Source organism: Struthio camelus, chromosome 38 (genome assembly GCF_040807025.1).
Source record: "Struthio camelus isolate bStrCam1 chromosome 38, bStrCam1.hap1, whole genome shotgun sequence".
Classification (NCBI taxonomy): domain Eukaryota; kingdom Metazoa; phylum Chordata; class Aves; order Struthioniformes; family Struthionidae; genus Struthio; species Struthio camelus.
The window spans coordinates 328902-346391 of NC_090979.1; the positions used below are offsets into that span (position 1 = coordinate 328902).

General features: G+C 65.9%; 2 protein-coding genes across 8 annotated transcripts; both read left to right on the forward strand.

Moving 5' to 3' along the window:
• Window positions 1–584: 584 nt before the first annotated feature.
• Window positions 585–10787, forward strand: GRIPAP1 (GRIP1 associated protein 1). 7 transcript variants are annotated; one of them, XM_068924057.1, is made up of 23 exons: window positions 587–864; window positions 971–1037; window positions 1340–1401; window positions 1486–1512; window positions 2088–2195; window positions 2792–2942; window positions 3394–3482; window positions 4472–4507; window positions 4869–4900; window positions 5006–5053; window positions 5164–5263; window positions 5663–5746; window positions 6682–6774; window positions 7211–7303; window positions 7384–7461; window positions 7638–7724; window positions 8335–8391; window positions 8502–8601; window positions 8697–8794; window positions 9324–9461; window positions 9952–10051; window positions 10139–10269; window positions 10506–10787. In XM_068924057.1, the coding sequence occupies exons 1-23, from the start codon at window positions 823–825 to the stop codon at window positions 10575–10577; spliced, it is 1893 nt and encodes a 630-aa protein (XP_068780158.1). In that variant the 5' UTR covers window positions 587–822; the 3' UTR covers window positions 10578–10787. The 7 variants fall into 7 exon arrangements, with proteins under 7 accessions (XP_068780162.1, XP_068780165.1, XP_068780163.1 ...); XM_068924060.1 differs by having other exon boundaries at window positions 9952–10030; XM_068924059.1 differs by having other exon boundaries at window positions 589–864; window positions 9952–10045.
• Window positions 10788–10973: 186 nt separating this feature from the next.
• Window positions 10974–17296, forward strand: TBC1D25 (TBC1 domain family member 25). Its single transcript, XM_068924079.1, has 6 exons — window positions 10974–11311; window positions 11648–11757; window positions 12084–12238; window positions 12831–12955; window positions 13545–13751; window positions 13834–17296. Exons 1-6 carry the CDS (start codon window positions 11228–11230, stop codon window positions 15844–15846), a joined length of 2694 nt encoding a protein of 897 aa, XP_068780180.1. The 5' UTR covers window positions 10974–11227; the 3' UTR covers window positions 15847–17296.
• Window positions 17297–17490: the final 194 nt, after the last annotated feature.

Sequence of the window (17490 nt, forward strand, 5' to 3'; positions counted from 1 at the left end):
CTCCACCGGGGGCCTTATAGGCCTGGGGGGACCCTATGAGCCCTATAGGACTAGGGAGGTCTTCTTGGCTCCTGCAGCACCAGGGGGAACCCTATAGGCCCTATAGGTTTGGGGAGGGGGGTTTGCTCTGGGCCCTATAGCACTGGAAGAGTCTCTGCTAGACCTGCAGGACTGCAAGGATCCCTATAGGGCCTATAGCACCAGGGAGGCCTCTATGGGCCCTATAGATTGGGGAGGTCACTATGGGCTCTACAGTATCAGGAGAGACTCTATGGGTCTATAGCACCAGGGGGAACCCTATGGGCCCTATAGCACCGGGGGGGGGGGGCCCTCTGTGGGTCTTCTAGCACCATGGGGGACTCTACGGGCCCTATAGGTCTAGGAGAATCCCTATGGACTCTATAGCAATGGCTAGACCCTATAGGTGCAGGGGAGATCCCTATGGGCCCTATAGCACCAGGGAGGTCCCTTTGGGCCCTGTAGCATCAGGGGGTCCCTATTGGAGCCTTTAGCACAGGCAGCCATCTCTATGGTTCACTAGCGCCCCGGGGCCTTTCTCTCCGGCCGGGTGGACTCCATCTCCTTGGCCGCAACTTCCGGGCGGGGGCCGAGTGCGTTTCTTCTCACCGCCCCCTCCGCTCCTCTATGCTCCCGCCGCGCCAGAGCGTCCGCTTCCGGGCCGCCGCTCCCTCCGCCGGGCCGCCAGCGCGCCGGGCCGCAGCCCCGCTGCCCCCGGCTGTGTCTCTATGACCCGCCCTTAACGGCGCCCCCCCCAATCACCGGGCCGGTTTTCGCCCCTCCGACAGGGCCGGCGGTGCCAAGATGGCGCAGGCCCTGTCGGAGGAGGAGTTCCAGCGCATGCAGGTGGGCGTGGGGGGGCCCGGACGCCTGGGTCCCCTGGCGGGAGGGGGGCCCGGATGCCTGGGCTCCCTCCGCTGACCCCCCCCCCGCCCCCCCCCCCCCCCCCCAGGGGCAGTTGCTGGAGCTGCGGGCGGAGAATTACCGGCTCTCGGACGAGCTGCGCAAGAACAGCGCCGGTGGGCCCGGCCGCCGGGACCCCGGGGGGGAGGGGGGACGCCTGGGCCCCTTTTGGTGGGGTGGGAGGGGATGCTCAGACTTCTGGGCCCCCTAGAAAGGGGGCAGGGGGCATACTCGGACGCCTGGGTTGCTTTTGGAGGGGGTGGGAGGGGATGCTCGGATGCCTGGGTGTCTTTTGGGGAGGCAGAAAGGGATGCCTGGGTCCCCTGGGAAGGGGGATACTGGGATGCCTGGGCCTCTTTTGGGGGGGGTTGGGAAGGGGTGCCCGGATGCCTGGGCCCCTGACCCCCCGCCCCCCCAGAGCTGACGGGGCTGCGGCAGCGGGTGCAGGCGCTCGACAAGGACCTGGCCAAGGCCCACAAGGTGAGGCCCCTTCCTCTGTGACCTCTGACTCTGACCCTATCTGACCTCTGACCCTGGCTGACCCCTGACCCTTGTGTCTCACAGGCCCTCAGTAAGAGCAAGAAGGCCCAGGTAGGGTTGGGGGTGGGGCCAGGGCCCGAGGATGCTGGGGAGGGGGTCTCTGTGGGTGTGAGGGTGCTAGGAGGGGTCCCTGGAATCCTGGGGTGCTAGGGGGATCCCCCTGGGTGTTGGGAGGGTCCCTGTGGGGTTTGGGGGGTCCTTGGGGTTCCCATGGGTGCTGAGGGGGTCCTATGGGGTGCTAGGGGGAGTCCTGTGTGTGCTGGGGGGGTCCCTGTGGGGTTTGGGGGGGTCCTATGGGGTGCTAGGGGGAGCCCTGTGGGGTTTGGGTGGTCCTTGGGGTCCCCATGGGTGCTGAGGGGGTCCTATGGGGTGCTAAGGGGAGCCCTGTGTGTGCTGGGGGGGGTCCCTGTGAGGTTTGGGGGGTACTTGGGGTCCCTATGGGTGCTGAGGGGGGCCCTGGGAGGGTCTCGGAGGCCATGAGCACTGGGAGGGTCCGGGGGCTCCCTGCGGGTGCTAGCGGGTCCCCGCAGGCGCCAGGCAGATCTGGGGTCTCCGGGGTGTCAGTGGGTGCCGGGGGGATGTAGGGGGGCTCTGGCGGGGGCACCCACGGGCTGGGGGGCCGGCAGGAGGTGGAGGCGCTGCTGGGCGAGACGCGGATGCTGCAGGGCAAGTTGCAGAGCCAGGAGGATGACTTCCGCCTGCAGAACAGCACCCTGCTGCGTGAGCTGGCCAAGGTGCCCCCCAGCGCGGCCCCCAGCATCCCCACGGGGGCCCTGATGCCACCCCAGGGTGCCCCACCACACGGGTTCGGCAAGGGTGGGTGGCCCTTTGGGTGCCATCCATGTTGTTCTGTGGCTCCCCAATGCCACCCCAGGGTCCCTAGTGCAACCTGGGGGTCCCAAATCCCCTCTTAGGTGTCTTTGGGGGTCTCCAAGGCCACCCTGTGGTCCCTAGTGCCATCCTGGGGGGATCCCAGTGTTACCTGGGGGTCCCAAATCCCCTCTTAGGGGTCTCTGGGATTCCCCAATGCTTCCTGGGGAGTCTCTGGGGTCCCTAATGCCTCCTGGACGGTCCCTAATGCTATTTGGGGGTCCCTTGCACTCACTTGAGGGTCCCTGAGGGTCCCCAGTGCCACCCTGAGGGTGGCCAAGGCCCACAAGACCTTTTTGTCATTTTGGAGTCCCCAGTACCCACTTGGGGGTCTCTGGGGGACCCTAATGCCCCCTGGGGGAGTCCCTCATGGCAATTGGGGGTCCCCAGCACCTCTTGGGGGGTTCCTGAGGGTCCCCGCTGCCCCCCGGAGGATCTCTGACGCAGGGGCGGTCCGCAGCTCTGCGCCCAGATCGAGGGGCTGGAGGAGGAAAACCGGCGCCTGCGGGATGGGGAGTCCCCAGTGCCCCCTGGCGCCCCCCCGCCACCTGCTGAGGCCCCCCAAGATGGGGCTGGTGGCGATGGTGGGGCCCCCCCAGCGGCACCCAATGGTGAGAGGGTGCTCAGGGGTCCCTGGGGGGGGTCCCTTGGGGTTTGGGAGAACCTGGGGGGATTTGGGGGGTCCAGGAGGGGTTTGGGGTGGTCCCTGGGGGGGGTCCAGGGGGGATTTGGGGATCCTCAGGGGGTCCTGGGGGGTTCTGTGGGGATTTGGGGGGTCCTGGAAGGCTTTAGGGGGTTCCTGGGGGGGTCCAGGAGGGGTTGGGGGTCTCAGGGAGGCCCTGGGGAGGTTGGAGGGTTTGGGGTTCCCAGGGAGGCCTTGGGGGGGTTGGAGTGTCCCTAGGGGGATTTGGAGGGTCCTGGAGGAGTTTAGAGGGGTCCGGGGGGGATTTGGGGTCCCGGGGGGCCCTGGGGGAGTTTGGGGGGGTCCCTGGGCACCAGGGTGCCCCAAAGGCTATAGGTGCCGGCAGGGGGGGCTGTGGGGTGACCCCCAACACCCTGCAGCCCCCCAGGAGCCCCCTGAGGAGCCAGCAGCCGAGGAGGGGGGCCAGGGGGATGCCCCCCCTGCGGAGCCCCCGCTGCCTGCCCTGCAGGTACCTATGGGTCCTATAGGGGATAGAGACTTGCTATGGGGGGGCAATAAGAGGGTATGGAGCAGTTGGGAGGGTCTGGGGGAGGCTGTAGAAAACATAGATGAAGATGCATTAAATAGATGGGAAAATCTGAGGGAATTATAGTAGATAGGAATAATCCACGTAAGAATATGATTGCAGACTATTTAGATTAGTACAGAACCTAGAGAAAAAAACTTAGGTTTAACAAAGCTGCAAAAAAGTACTATGCAATCATATAGGAAATATAAGAAGAATGTGGGAGCATATAGGGAAATCAAGTGAAACACTGGAAGGTTTAGAGCAACATAGGGGATTAGAGTAAAAATATAGTAGCATATACCAGGATTGGATGAAATACGGGGCGATTTAGAGGGATGTTGGAGCACATAGAGTGCTTGGGAAGAATTGGGGTAATACAGAAAAATCAAAGAAGCATATGGGGAGAGAAGTATATGGGGAACATATAGTAAGCTAGGGTGGAAATGGGGAAAATGCAAGAAAATGGAAGAGTTTTAGGAGAATACAGACAATTCAAGATTCTTGTTTTCGTACAAGAAAAACATGGAGCTATTCATGGAAAATCAATTATAATATGGGTGTTTGAAAATAAGTATTGGAAATATAGAGCAAATATAGAATGAATATAGGGGATTTGGGAACAAAAATGAGATGATATGGGGAACTGGGGTGCAAATGGGGTATTTAGGGGCTTTGGAGACACAGGGATAGAGTTTGAGAGAAACGTGGATGATTAAGTGTGTTGGGGGGAAAATAGTATAGGGGATTTGGGGGAATGTAGGGGATTTTGGGGGGATTATAGGAGGTATGGGGAGAATCAATGACATTTGGGAGGGATATGGGAATTTTAGGGAGCGATTAGGGGACTATGAAGGATTGTGGTGGGAAGAAAGGGGAAATGGGGCCATATGGGGGGGTACAAGGGTCTCATGGGGGGGCTCTCACCCCAGGTGGAGGTGGCCCAGCTGCAGGCAGAGGTGGCCAAGGTAAGGGGGGATTTTGAGGGTCCCAGGGGATTTGGGGAGGGTTCAGGGAGTTTGGGGGCGTCCTGGGGGTCTCAAAGGCATTTTGGGGGGTTCCAGGGGAATTTAGGATGGCTGGGGGGGTCCTGAGGGGGTCCCAGAGGGTTTGGAGGGCTCCTGAGGGATCTTGGAGGGATTTTGGGGGGGTCCTAGGGGGATTTGGGAGGTCTGGGGGGTCCTGGGGGGATTTTGAAGGGTCCTAGGGGGATTGGGGGGGGTTCTGGGAGGTCCCAGGGGTTTGGGGGCATCCTGGGAGGGTCTCATATTTGGGGGGGAATTTGGGGGTGTCATGCTCCCCCACCAGCAGCGATTTCTCTCCCCACAGCTCACAGAGAAGCTGAGGAAGAAGCAGGAGAGGTGAGAGCACCTGGATGCCTGGGCCCCTTCCAAGGGGGGGCACCTGGACACCAGGATCCTTTCGGAAACGGGGTAAACTTTTTTTTTTTTTTTTGTCTCTTTCAGTTTCCTGCAGTTGCAGGCTGAGAAGGACGCCCTGTACAACGACAGTAGGTGGGCGGCCCCGGACGCCTGGGTCCCTGGAGGGGTGGGGGGGTGGGGGCGAGGGCAGGTGCCCAGATGCCTGGGCCCCCCGCCGGACGCCTGGGTCCCTGTGGTGGCAGGACAGAGGCGGAGGAGCTGCAGGCCCGGCAGGACGAGGAGCTGCAGGAGCTGCGGGGCCAGAACCAGCGGCTGCGGCAGGAGCTTGAGGCCGTGGCCCAGGTGGGGCTGGGGGGCACATGGAGGGCACCCCATGGTGTTGGAGGGGTCCTGGGGGCACCCTGGGGTGGCTGGGGAGTCCTAGGGGGCACTCTATGGCATTGGGGGGGTTCTGGGGCATTCTGGGGTGTCTGGGGGGCACCCCATGGTGCTGAGGGGGCCTGGGGGCACCCTGGGGTGGCTGGGGGGTCCTGGGGGCACCCTATGGCATTGGGGGGCTCTTAGGGGATGCCCTGTGGTGGCTTGGGGGCACTGCATGGTGCTGGGAGGGGGTCCTGGGGGGTACCCTGGGGTGGTTGGGGGCACCCTACGGTGTCTGTGGGGCACCCCACAGCATTGAGGGGGCCCCGGGGGCGGGTTGTGGGGCCCCGGTGTCCGGGTGGTGACGCAGCCCTGGCACAGGAGGCCTCGCGTGGTGCCGAGCGGGCGGAGGCAGCAGCGGCGGAGACAGAGGCGCTGCGTGCCAGCACCACCGCCCTCGAGCAGGTGCGACCCCTCTATGCCCCACCGGCCCCTATAGAGCCCTGCAGACGCAATCCTAGCACCCCCATACAGTGCTGTACAGCCCTGCCTGAGCGGACTGGGCTATGACGTCCTTTACAGCTGCATGATGCATCAGGTGGCCTGGTATAGCTCTATACATTCATATACAGCTCTATATGGGCTAGGTCAGGTTTATGATGCACCAGGCAGCCCTGTATGGCCTCATGCGTCCCTAAACAGCCCTGTGATGCCCTGGGGGGACTGGTATGGCCCCATACAGCACTGTGATATATTGGGTAGCTATACCACTCCGTATAGCACTCTGTGATGTTGGGCAGCTTTATATGTCTTTATAAGGTGCTGAGCAGTTCCTTATGGCCCCATATGGTCCTGGGACATGGGGGGAGCCCCACACAACCTCGTGACATGATGGGGAGTCACATATAGTCCTATAATGATCTTAAGGTATGCTGGGGAAACCCGTTCAATCATGTACGCTCCTGTATGGGTCTGTGATATGCTGAGCAAGCCTATAGAGCCCCATACAGTCCTGTGGCTTACTAGGCATGCCCATTTATTGTCCTATATGATCCTATAGAGGCTTATACAGTCTTATATAGCAGTGTGACACACTGGGCAGCCCCATATAGCCTTGTATATCCCCATATAGGCATGTGTAGCCGCATACAGCTCTGTACAGTGCCTTATGTTCCCGTGACACACTGGGAAGCCTTGCACAGCCCTATACGGCCTTGTATAGCCCTATATAGCCCTATATGGCCCTATACAATCCTATGTGGCCCCATATGCCCTCATGACATGCTAAGCTGCCCCGTGCAGCTCTATACGGCCCTATATGGCCCTGTGATGCAGCAGGAAGCCCCAGGTGGCCCCCTGCAGTGCTCGTGGGCCCCGTATAGCGGTCTATACATGGGCAGGCGGCAGCGGGGCTGCGGGAGCAGAGCGGGGCGCTGGCCCGGGAGCTGCAGGAGGCCCAGGGTGCCCGCGAGGCCCTCGAGGCCCAGCTGCAGGTGAGGGCTCCCCTGCCGGGGGTCCCCCAGGAGGGATTTGGGGTCACTGGGGAGCCCCTGGGGGCCCCTGCAGGGTCTTAGTGTTCCTGGGGAGACCCTGGGGGGGATTTGGGGTCTCTGGAGAGGAATTGGAGTTCCTAGGTTCCGCTAACCCTGTCCCTGGGGGTCCTTGGGGGGGGGGATGTCCCTGGGGGTCCCTGGGGGGGTGTTTGTGGGTCTCTGGGGCAGTTATGGGGTCCGTGTGAGGTTTGGGGGGAGTCCCTGGGGGATTTTGGGCTCCATGGGGGTGTTGGGGGGGGTCCCTGGGGGGGTTTTGGGGTCCATCAGGTGGGTTTGGGGTTCCTGGGTGGGACAGGGGGGTGCCAGGGTGCCCCAGGGGTGCCCTGGCATGCGCTTGGCGTGTGCTTCACGTGTGCGAGCGCGGGGTGGCACGCAGGCGCGGGGCCGGGAGCTGGCGGAGCTGCAGCGGCGGCTGGAGGAGGCGGAGGGCAGCCGGGAGGCCTGCGAGCGGGGCCTGTGCGAGGCCCGGGTGAGTCCCCCTGTCCCCCCCGACCCACGTGCCACATGCACATGTGGCACACGCATGTGACATGCCTGTGCCCGTGGCAGGAGCTACTGGAGACAGGGCGGCAGGAGCATGAGGCAGCTGCCCGGGCGCTGCAGGAGCAGCACGAGGCCGAACTCGAGGTGAGGCTGTGCCAGGGGGCAGGGGGACATGCTATGGGACGGAGGAACGCGCTGTGGGGCAGGAGGGTTCCATCGGGCAAGGAGATGTGCTGTGGGGCAGGGGGACACGCCGTGGGGCCGTGGGGGCCACGCTGTGGGGTGGGGGGGCGCTGTGGGGCTGACCTGTTCCCCTCCAGGCGCAGGGCTCACAGCTGCGGGCGGCGCAGGCGGAGGCCGAGCGGCTGCGGGAGCTGCAGGAGGCCGACGGGCGGGCGCTGCGCCAGGTCCCTCTGACCCCCCCCCAAATTCCTCCCAACACTGCCAGGGCACTTGGGCCCCCCAGGGCGCTTCCACGGACCCCCAACCCCCCTCATGCTTTCTGGGGTATCCTTGGTACCCCCAAGTTGATTCTAGATCCCCTGTACCCCTCTATGGGACCCCCAAATCATCTCCTGGGACCTCCTAATACCACCCATGGGACCCCAAACCTCCCATGGGATCCTTTGGGACCTTCCTGGGACCCCCCAAATCTCCCCAGACCCCCTGGGACTCCTAAATCTCTCTAGGAATCCCTAATCCCCCCCCCGGACCCTTTGGGACCCCAAATCTCCCCCCAGGACCCTCTAATCTCTCCCCAGCATCTCCTGGCACCCCTGTAGGACCCTAAATCCTCCCCAGGACCTCCTAACCCCCCCCGACCCTCTGGGACCCCTAAATCCCCCCAGGACCCCCTGAGACCCCTCCAGGAGCCCAAATCCCCCCGTGATCCTCCTAATCCCCCCTAAGACTCCCCAAAATCCACCCCAAGACCCCCTGGGATCTCTCTGATACCCCCAATCCCCCCTCGGAGTGCCCACAATCCCCCTGACCACCCCCCCCCCCCATTTCCTGCAGGAGCTGAAGGACGTCCGGGATGGGCAGCGCATCCTGGAGAAGAAAGGCAGTGCCGCGGTAAGGGACCAAGGTGTCCGGGGCACAAGGGGGGGGGCACCAGCAGGGGTCCACCTGGATGCCTGGGCCCCCTCTTGCACCACGGTGACCCCCCCACACTCCCCTTGCAGCTGAAGGACCTAAAGCGGCAGCTGCAGCTGGAGCGCCGGCGGGCCGACCGCCTCCAGGAGCGGCTGCAGGAGCTGCTGGCGCCTGGCCGGGGCCGCCCTGGTGAGCCCCAGAGGCCTGGGCCCCTCGCGGGGTGCGCGGGGGTGCGCCGGACGCCTGGGCCCCTCACTGACGCCCTCCTGCCCCATCCCCCACAGGGCTGGAGGAGCTGGTGCTGGAGGCGGCGCCGGCGGGCGACAGCAGCAGCCTCTCGTCCTTCGGCTGCCGTGAGGGCTCCGCCCCCGGCAGCACCAAGGTGGGTGGGGCCTGGACAGGCCACACCCCCTCAGGCGGGGTCATGCTTGGCCACACCCCTCTGGGTTGTTGAGGTGCCTGCTCTCCAGGTGCAGGCTTAGGGCAAGCCACGCCCACCCCAGGCCCCACCCCCTTGTGGGTGGGGCCATGCTGACCCTGTCCGGTGGTGGGCGGGGCCGGCTCTAGGGGGTGGGGCTGGGCAGTAGCTGTGGCCTGGCTGACATCAGTGGGGGAGGTGGGGCCACGGGGGTGAGGGGTGGGGCTGAGGTGGGCGGGGCCGTGGCTGAGGGGGCTGGGCATCACTGACCTTTCTCCCACTGGGGCTTGGTGGGCCCTGGGGGGTGGGGCCTGGTGGAGGGTGGAGCCCACAGTGGGTGTGGTCTGGGGGACGTGGTTTCACTGACTCCACCCCTGGCAGTCAGGCTCAGGCAGCCCCAGCCGTGGGTGGGGAGGCCTCACTGGGGGGTGGAGCCTCACAGGGGTGTGGCCCGGTGGGGCCTTGCTGACCCCGCCCCTCCGTGGCGCGGCAGTCGGGCTCGGGCAGCCCTGGTGGGGGCAGCGGCGGCGGCGGCGGCCCCGGGGCGGCCGAGCTCTCCCCGGCCGAGGTGGCCGAGCTCTTCCAGCGCCTGGCCCAGAGCCAGCAGGAGCGCTGGCTGCTCGAGGAGAAGGTGCGTGGCTCTGGGGGGACTTGAGGAGGGACTGGGTGGTGCCAGGGAGACTGGGAGAGACTGGGGGGATTTGGGGGCCTGGGAGATACTTAGGGGTTATGGGGGGGACCGGGAGCCAGTGAGGAGGCACTGGGAACCACTGATGGGGGAGTGGGGGGGATATGGGGAGATGCAAAAGGGTTATGGGAGGGACTAGGAGACACTGGGAAGGTACTGGGAGGGACTCAGGGCTATGGAGGAGTGTGGGAGATGCTTGGGGGCTTTGGGGGGTGCCTGGGAGGGACGGGGGGCACTGGGAGGGACTGGGGAGATTCTGGGAGGGACTAGGGGGCAGTGGGAGGCCCTTGGGGGCGCTGAGAGGGAGCAGGGGCCACTGGGAGGCAGTGGGGGGGTCGCTGGTGTCCCTGGGGGTGGCTCAGCGGTGGCACCGGTGTCCCAGGCAAGTTGGGGGAGAGGGTATCCCCAGTGTCACCCCGCGTCCCCCCTGCAGGTGCGTCACCTGGAGGTGAGCAGCGCCTCGATGGCGGAGGACCTGTGCCGCAAGAGCGCCATCATCGAGAGCTTCGTCCGTGAGAGCCGCCTCGGTGCGGGTGGGAGCAGGGAGCGTGCCCGGACGCCTGGGCCCTGCCGGGGGCTTCCCCACGCCCCCCGCTGACCCCACGTGTCCCCCCCCCCAGACGCGGCGGCGGCTCCCCCCGGCGCCCCCCGGCGGGGCAGGGGCCCCGGCGACGAGGACCTGCGCGAGATGAACAAGAAGCTGCAGAACATGTTGGAGGAGCAGCTCACCAAGAACCTGCACCTGGGCCAGGTGGGCGGGGCCTCCTGGGGCGGGGCCTATGGGGTACCCCCCCCTTAGGGCAGGCTGGGCTCATGGGTGGAGCCAAGCAGGGGGCGGGGCCTCATGGCATGGCTCGGGGCAGGGGTGGCTGGCACGGGGGTGGGGCCACGGAGGGGGCTGTCTGCGGGTGGGCGGGGCTTCCGGGGGGCTTGGCCGTGGGGCCCGGATGCCTGGGTCCCTGAGCACACCCTCCCCTCCCTCCGCAGGACCTGGAGGCGCTTTCACAGGAGCTGGTGCGGCTCAGCAAGGAGCGGGCTGCCCCCCCCGGCCCCCCTTGAGGGGCGTGGCCCCGTTAAGGGGGTGGGGCCGCCCCGGGGGGCAGGGCCTCCCCACCTGCTCTGCCATCCTGGCTGTACATATCCCCCTGTGGCCCCCCGCGGGGGGGTTCCCCCTTTAAGGAGGCGTTGCCACTTTAAGGGGGGGTGGGATCTCGCACTTGCACCCCTCCCGCTCCCGCCACCCTTTCAATAAACGCGATTTGAACCGCAGCCGCCTCCGTCTCTTGGTGGGGGAGGGGCGCTCGGACGCCGGGGCGCTTAGGGAAGAGGCGGGGATTACGTCATTACACTCCAAGCTGGTTCGCATCTCCCTCATGACGCGCTTCCCCCCGGCGTCGCCATGGCGGCCGGGACGCCCGCCCGCCCTTCTCTGTCGTCACTTCCGGGCGCGGACCCGGATGTTGTTGCCGGCGGCCCCGCCCACCGGATGTTGTTGCCGCCGCTGCCCGGCTCGGCCGCAGGACGGGGGTGACCGCGGCGCCGCTCCCGCTTCCCCAGCCCCGCTTCGCTTGAAGCGGGGCGCGGCGTGACGTCAGCACGGCGGTGACGTAAGCTCCCCCACCCGCTTCTGCCGGTTGGGCGGCGGCGGCTCCAACCGCCCCCCCCCACCAGAAGACAGCGGTCCGCGCCTGCGCTGAGCCGCCGCCGCCATGGCGGCCGCGGGGGGCGGGGCCTGGACGGGGGGCGGGGCCGCGCTGGAGGAGGAGTGCGAGGTGGTGCGCGTGCGCGTCAAGGTGAGCGGGGGGCCGGGGGCGGAGCTAGCGGCCGCCGGGAGGGGGTGCCGCTGGGGGCGGGGCCAGCGGTCTCTGGGGCGGGGCCGAGGGCTTCGCGCTAAAGCGGGGGGGGGTGCGGAGGTGAGAGGAGGCCACGTGGGCGGCGGTGCCCAATGAGGCGCGAGGGTGGGAAACGGCAGGGTGCCGTTAGGCTGTTGCCGTAGCGACGCGCTGAGGTGGGGCGCCATGTCGTTGCGCCGGGGGATGAGCGTGAGGGCTGGACGCCTGGGTCTGCTGGGGGGGGGGGAGACCCCCCCGCCCGGCCCCGGACGCCTGGGTCCCTGACGCTGCCACCAGAAGAGCGAGGGGCTGCTGCCGCCCGAGTTCCGCTCCTTCGCCGTGGACCCGCAGATCACGTCGCTGGACGTGCTGCAGCACATTCTGGCGCGTGCCTTCGACCTGCAGGGGTGAGCACCGGGGCCCCTCCCCTCCCCCCAGGCATCTCCGTCCCCCCACCTTCCTTGTGTGGGGGAGGGGGTCGATTCCCTGGATGCTTAAGTCCACTAGGTACACAGAGGAAGTCCCCGTGGGGGGGAGGGGTGTTGGCCTGGACACCTGGATCCGCTGGGCACAGTCGGGGATGGGTCTCCATGAGGGGGGTGGGAGGGAGGTGCTTGGCCCGGATGTCTGGGTCCACTGGGGTGCATGGAGGGGAAGCCCCACGAGGGAGGGGGGTTGTAAGTGGTGGGGGAAGGGCACACCCCCAGACTCCTGGGCCTCTCATGGCACACAGGAAGAAGAGCTTCGCCGTGAGCTTCGCGGCCCGCGACCGCCGGGGCCACGAGAGCTTCACGCCGCTGGCCAGTGACAGCGACCTGGCGGCTGCCTTCGCCTCAGCCGCCAAGCCTGCCCTGCGCCTGCGCCTTGACGTGCGCCCACCCGACGACAGTGAGTGCCGCCTGGCCGGCAGGCCCCAGCATTTGGCAGAGCCCCGCCCTGCTGGCCAGAGGGTCCTGGTGTCTGGGAGGACCCACGCGACCCCTTTGAGGGCTGGGTGGGGGGACCCAGCCATCTGGGAAGAGCCACATCTTCCCCTTAGGGAGTGGGTGGGGGGACCCAGGGGTCTGGGAGAGCCCCCACCCTCATCACCCAGGGACCCAGGTGTCTGGGAGAGCCCCAGCCCCATCTGTCAGGGGGCCCCAGAGTCCGGGAGGAGCTGCATTTTCTCCTTGGGTACTGGCTGGGGGGACCCAGGTGTCTGGGGAGAGCCCCTGATCCCAGGACCAGAAGGGGACCCAGGCGTCTTGGAGAGGGTGGGGGGACCCAGGTGTCCTGGGGGTGGCACATCAGGGGCCCGGGTGTCTGGGTGCCCAGGGTGGGCTCTCGAGCAGCGTAGAGGAGACCCAGGTGTCCGAGCGGCCTGGGGGTTGTCATGGGGGCTCTCGAGTGGCATGGTGGGGACCCAGGCGTCCAGGGACCCGTGGGGGGCAGGGTTGCAGGAGTGGCGGAGCAGGAGGGACCCAGGCGTCCGGGCCCGCAGGCCCGCTGCTGGAGGACTGGGACATCATCAGCCCGCGGGAGGCGGCGGGGGCCGAGCCCCCCGGGCCCGAGCGCCGCTCGCTGCTGGCCGCTGCCCTGCCCTTCACCCAGGCCCTGCTGGCACAGGTGGGTGCAGGGCCTCCCAGGGCTCCCAGTTCCCCTCCCCAGGCCCTCCCAGAGCTCCCAGTTCCCCTCCCCAGGGTCTCCCAGCGCTCCTGGGCTCCCCCCCAACACCTCCCAGTGCCCCTCCGACGCTTCTCAATGCCTCCAGTTCTCTCCCAGACACCTCCCAGTGTTCCTAATTCTGCTCCAACACCCCCCATGGCCTCCAGTGCCTCCAGTCCCTTCCCAGACACCTCCCAGATCTCCCCCTCTCTCCTCCTTCTAGTGCTCCTAGTGCCCCTCGACACTTCCCAGAGTCCCCAGTCCCTTCCCAGATGCTTCCCAGTGTCCCCAGTCCCCTCCCAGGTGTTTCCAAGTGTTCCCAGTTCTGCTCCAACACCTCCCAGTGCTCCTTTGACACCTTCCAGTGCCCCCAGTCCCTTCCCAGACACTTCCCAGTGCCCCTTGACACTTTCCAGCGCTCCCACTCCCTGCCCAACACCTTCCAATGCTTCCTAGACTCCTCCTAGTTCCCCCTCAACACCTCCCAGTGCTCCTAGTCCCCCCCCAACGCCTCCCCGTGCTCCTGGCTCACCTGCCGCCCCCCACACAGGTGGGCCGGACACTGGCGCGGGCGCAGGCGGCACTGGCCTGGCCTGAGGGCTCCCCACCGCCACCGGCGTCGCCTCCGCCACCGCCGCGGGCCCCGCTGAGTGATGCTGACCTGCGCAGCTACCTGGGCCCCGGTGGGCGCCTGGCCCGGCCCCGCGACCTCCGCCTGCACGTCTACCACGGGGGAGTCGAGCCCGGCCTGCGCAAGGTATGTCTTGCCCCGCCACCGTCCCCCACCCCTCCTGCCCGGATGCCAGGGTCCCTAATGGCGTGGCCTCATCCCCGCACAGGTGGTGTGGCGCTACTTGCTCAATGTCTTCCCGGCGGGGCTCTCGGGCCAGGAACGCCTGGCCCACCTGCGGCGCAAGGCAGCCGAGTATGGGGCGCTCAAGGCCCGCCTGGCGGCCCAGGCGGCCCCTGGCGAGCTGGCGCTGGTGGGGGCTGCTGTGCGCAAGGACGTGGTGCGCACTGACCGCGGCCACCCCTACTTCGGGGGGCCTGAAGAGGGGCACCCGCACCTGGCCGCCCTCCAGGCCTTGCTCACCACCTTCGCCCTGGGCCACCCGCGCTTGTCCTACTGCCAGGGTATGTCAGATGTGGCTGCCCCACTGTTAGCCGTTCTTGATGACGAGGCCCAGGCCTTCATCTGCTTCTGCGCCCTCATGCGCCGCCTGGCTCCCCGCTTCCGCCCTGGCGGCCGGGGCCTGGCCCGGGCTTTTGGGCACCTGCGGCGGCTGCTGCGGCGCGCCGACCCGCCGTTCTGGGCCTTCCTGGCCGCCCGCGGCGCCCACGACCTCCTCTTCTGCTACCGCTGGCTGCTACTGGAGCTCAAGCGGGAGTTCGCCTTCGAGGACGCTCTGCGGGTGCTGGAGATCACCTGGAGCTCGCTCCCACCTGCCCCGCCGCCCCCTGCCGACGGTGTGCCGCTCCTTGGTGCCCCCCTGGGCCCCCGGCGGGCTCGCTGTGGGCTCCGCGAGCGCCGCGGGCTCCGGCCCCGGCCCCCCCGACGGCACCGGCGCCAGTGCAGGGCCCAGGAGGCGGCTACGCTGGGCGCAAGAGGAGCTGAGAAGGAGCCTGGAGACGACGCTGAGGGGCTGAGTGGCCTCGGGGATGTCCTAGAGGCTCCAAAAAGCTGCGGAAACCTCCAAGAGGATCCAAAGGTCTCCAGAGATGTCCAGGAGGATCCAAATATCCCCACAAACGCCCAAGAAGATCCCAAGATCAGTGACGTCCAAGATGCTGCTAAGGTTTCCACAAACATCCAGGAGGATCTGAAGGTTTCCCAAGGTGCGCCAGGTAGTCCTGAGATCTCCCAGGATGGTGGAGCGAAGTCGGAGGTCCCAGATAATCCCGAGACCAACCGAGGTGTCACAGAGGATCTCCATGTCTCCCGGGACATCCCAGAGGATCCCAAGGCCTCCAGGGAGGCCAGAGGGGGACCCGGTGTCCCCAAAAAGGCTGATGAAGACCCTGACATCCCCAAGGAGGTTGGCCAAGACCCCAACACCCCCAAGGAGGTTGACCAAGATCTCAGCATCTTCAAGGAGGCTGAACAAGACTGCGATGTCCCCCAGAAGCTCAGCCAAGGTCTCAACGTTCCCAAGGTTGGCCCAGAACCCGACATCTATAAGGAGGTTGGTCAAGACTTTGGTGTCACCAAAGAGATTGGGCAAAACCTCAACGCGTTCGAGGAAGTTCGCCAAGATCTCAACGTGCCGCAGGAGGTTGGCCAAGATCTCAGCATCCTCAAGGAGGTTGGTCAAGAACCCAGCGTCTTCAAGAAAGTTGGCCAAGACCCAGGTGCCTTCAAGGAGATTGGCCAAGAGCTCCGCAGCCCCCAGAAGGTTGGCCAAGACCCTGACGTCCCCGAAGACGCTGAAGCAGACGCTGCCACCCTCCCCGAGGTTGGTGAAGCTGATGATGACCCCTGGGCCGGCCCGTGGGCTTGGGAAGATTCCTCCTCCTCCTCTTCCTCCTCCTCCTCCTGCTCCTCCTCCTCCTCGTCGGAGGACGAGGTGGGTGTGGAGGACGACGGGGCGCCGCTGCCACCGCCGGAGGAGCTGGGCCAGGGCAACCCCTTCCTGCTCTTTGTGTGCCTGGCCATGCTGCTGGAGCAGCGTGAGGCCGTCATGGCACGGGCCAGCGACTACAATGAGGTGGCCATGCACTTTGACCGCCTGGTGCGCCGCCACGACCTGCCCCGGGTGCTGCACCGCGCCAAGGCCCTCTTCGCCCGCTACCTCGAGGGCTGGGGGGGGCGTGGCGGCCCCGGCGCGGGTGACAGCGACCCTGCTGAGCCCTGACGCCTGCCCCCTGCTGCCGCGCCTGGCCGAGAGGGGTGTGGGGGGAGCTGGGGGCACCTATGGAGCCCCCAAGGGGGCCCCGAGACCAGCTGAGGGACGCAGAGATGTCCGTGGGGGTGTATAGATGCCTCTGGGGACCCTATAAAGCCCCTGAGGTGGCCCACAGAGCAGCTTAGGGACCCCAGAGATGCCTATGGAGCGGTGTAGAGATCCCTGGGGACCCTATGGAGCCCCCAAGTGGGCCCTGAGACCGGCTGAGAGACCTGGAGACGCCCATGGGGGGCTATCGATGTCCCATGGACCCTATAGAGCCCCCGAGGAGACCCATAGACCAGCATATGGACCCCATAGATGCCTGGGGGGACCTATAGATCTTCCTTGGGGACCCCTAGATCAACATAGCTATTCTGAAGGCATGCATGGGGACCCATAGATCCCTTTTGGGGACCCATAGACTCCCTTAGGGACCTGTAGAAAATCCTGGGGACCCTATAGATCCCCCTTGGCAGCCGTAGACCAACATAGGGACCTTGTAGGCACCCATGGGTACCTATAGCTCTCCTTTGGGGATCTGTAGGTCCCCCTTGGAGGCCCATGGACCAATGTAGGAATCCCCTAGGTACCCCTCAGGGACCCATAGACACGCCTGGGAATGTATAGGTTGGCATAGGGATCCCCTTGACACTTCTCAGGGACCCAGAGATACCCATGGGGATGCCCTGAGGACCCATAGACCACCATAAGGACCTGTAGGCACCCCTCAGGGACCCATAGATCCCCCCTGGGGACCCATAGGCCCCCATGGGGACTGTAGGCACCTACTGGGGACCTGTAGACGCCTGCTACGGGGAGCCAGGGACATCGCAGCAGCCCCAGTACGGCCCAGTACAGCCCACTGCCTCCCCTGCCATTTCTCTACGTCGCCTCGGAGCGTCCCGGCGTGGACCAGTATGAACCAGCGTAGGTCTGGGGGCCCAACTGGGAGCTCCTGCATCTCCATGGCCTTGGGTTGGACCAGTTCGGACCAGCATGGACCAGTACAGCATCCTCATCGGGATTCCTCACCTGCGTGGCCTTGCGCCGTCCCAGTCCAGACCAGTACAGCGGCAGAGCTGGAATCTCTTCACCCACCTGGCCTTGGGCCATCCCAGTACGGACCAGTATGGACCAGTATGGCATCTCAACTGGGAGCTCCTCACCCACGTGGCCTTGCGTCTCCCAGTATGGACCAGTACGGACCGGTAGGGCACCCCCACTGGGACCTCTTCACCCACACAGCCTTGGGTCCTGCCAGTATGGACCAGTACAGCCCAGTGCCCTCCCCACCCGGTGCCTTCCTATGTCCCCCCTTTATTTATTGCCCCCCCCCCGCCCTCCATCCTACTGGGAGGGGCCCAGGCGTCCGGGGTGCTGCGAGGTGCAGAAGACGCAAATAAACCTGACGCCCATGTTTGTCGTTTGGAGGCTCCCAGTATGGACTGGGGATGGGCTGGGTGGGTCCCATTCCATACTGGGGAGGGATTACAGGTGCTTATATCGATTGGGAAGGAGCTGGGGATCCCAATCCGTACTGGGAAGGGGCTGGGGGAGTCCCAGTATGGACTGGGGAGGGGATAGGGCTCCTAGTATGGACGGGGAAGGGGC

Excerpts from the sequence above, each read along its gene's own strand:
- TBC1D25 (XM_068924079.1), top strand. The coding sequence starts at position 11,228 with ATGGCGGCCGCGGGGGGCGGGGCCTGGACGGGGGGCGGGGCCGCGCTG. Across the intron at positions 11,758-12,083 it reads CGTGCCTTCGACCTGCAGGG|GAAGAAGAGCTTCGCCGTGA; the intron begins GTGAGCACCGGG and ends CATGGCACACAG. Across the intron at positions 12,239-12,830 it reads CGTGCGCCCACCCGACGACA|GCCCGCTGCTGGAGGACTGG; the intron begins GTGAGTGCCGCC and ends CCGGGCCCGCAG.
- GRIPAP1 (XM_068924057.1), top strand. The coding sequence starts at position 823 with ATGGCGCAGGCCCTGTCGGAGGAGGAGTTCCAGCGCATGCAG. Across the intron at positions 865-970 it reads AGGAGTTCCAGCGCATGCAG|GGGCAGTTGCTGGAGCTGCG; the intron begins GTGGGCGTGGGG and ends CCCCCCCCCCAG. Across the intron at positions 8,392-8,501 it reads AGAAGAAAGGCAGTGCCGCG|CTGAAGGACCTAAAGCGGCA; the intron begins GTAAGGGACCAA and ends CTCCCCTTGCAG.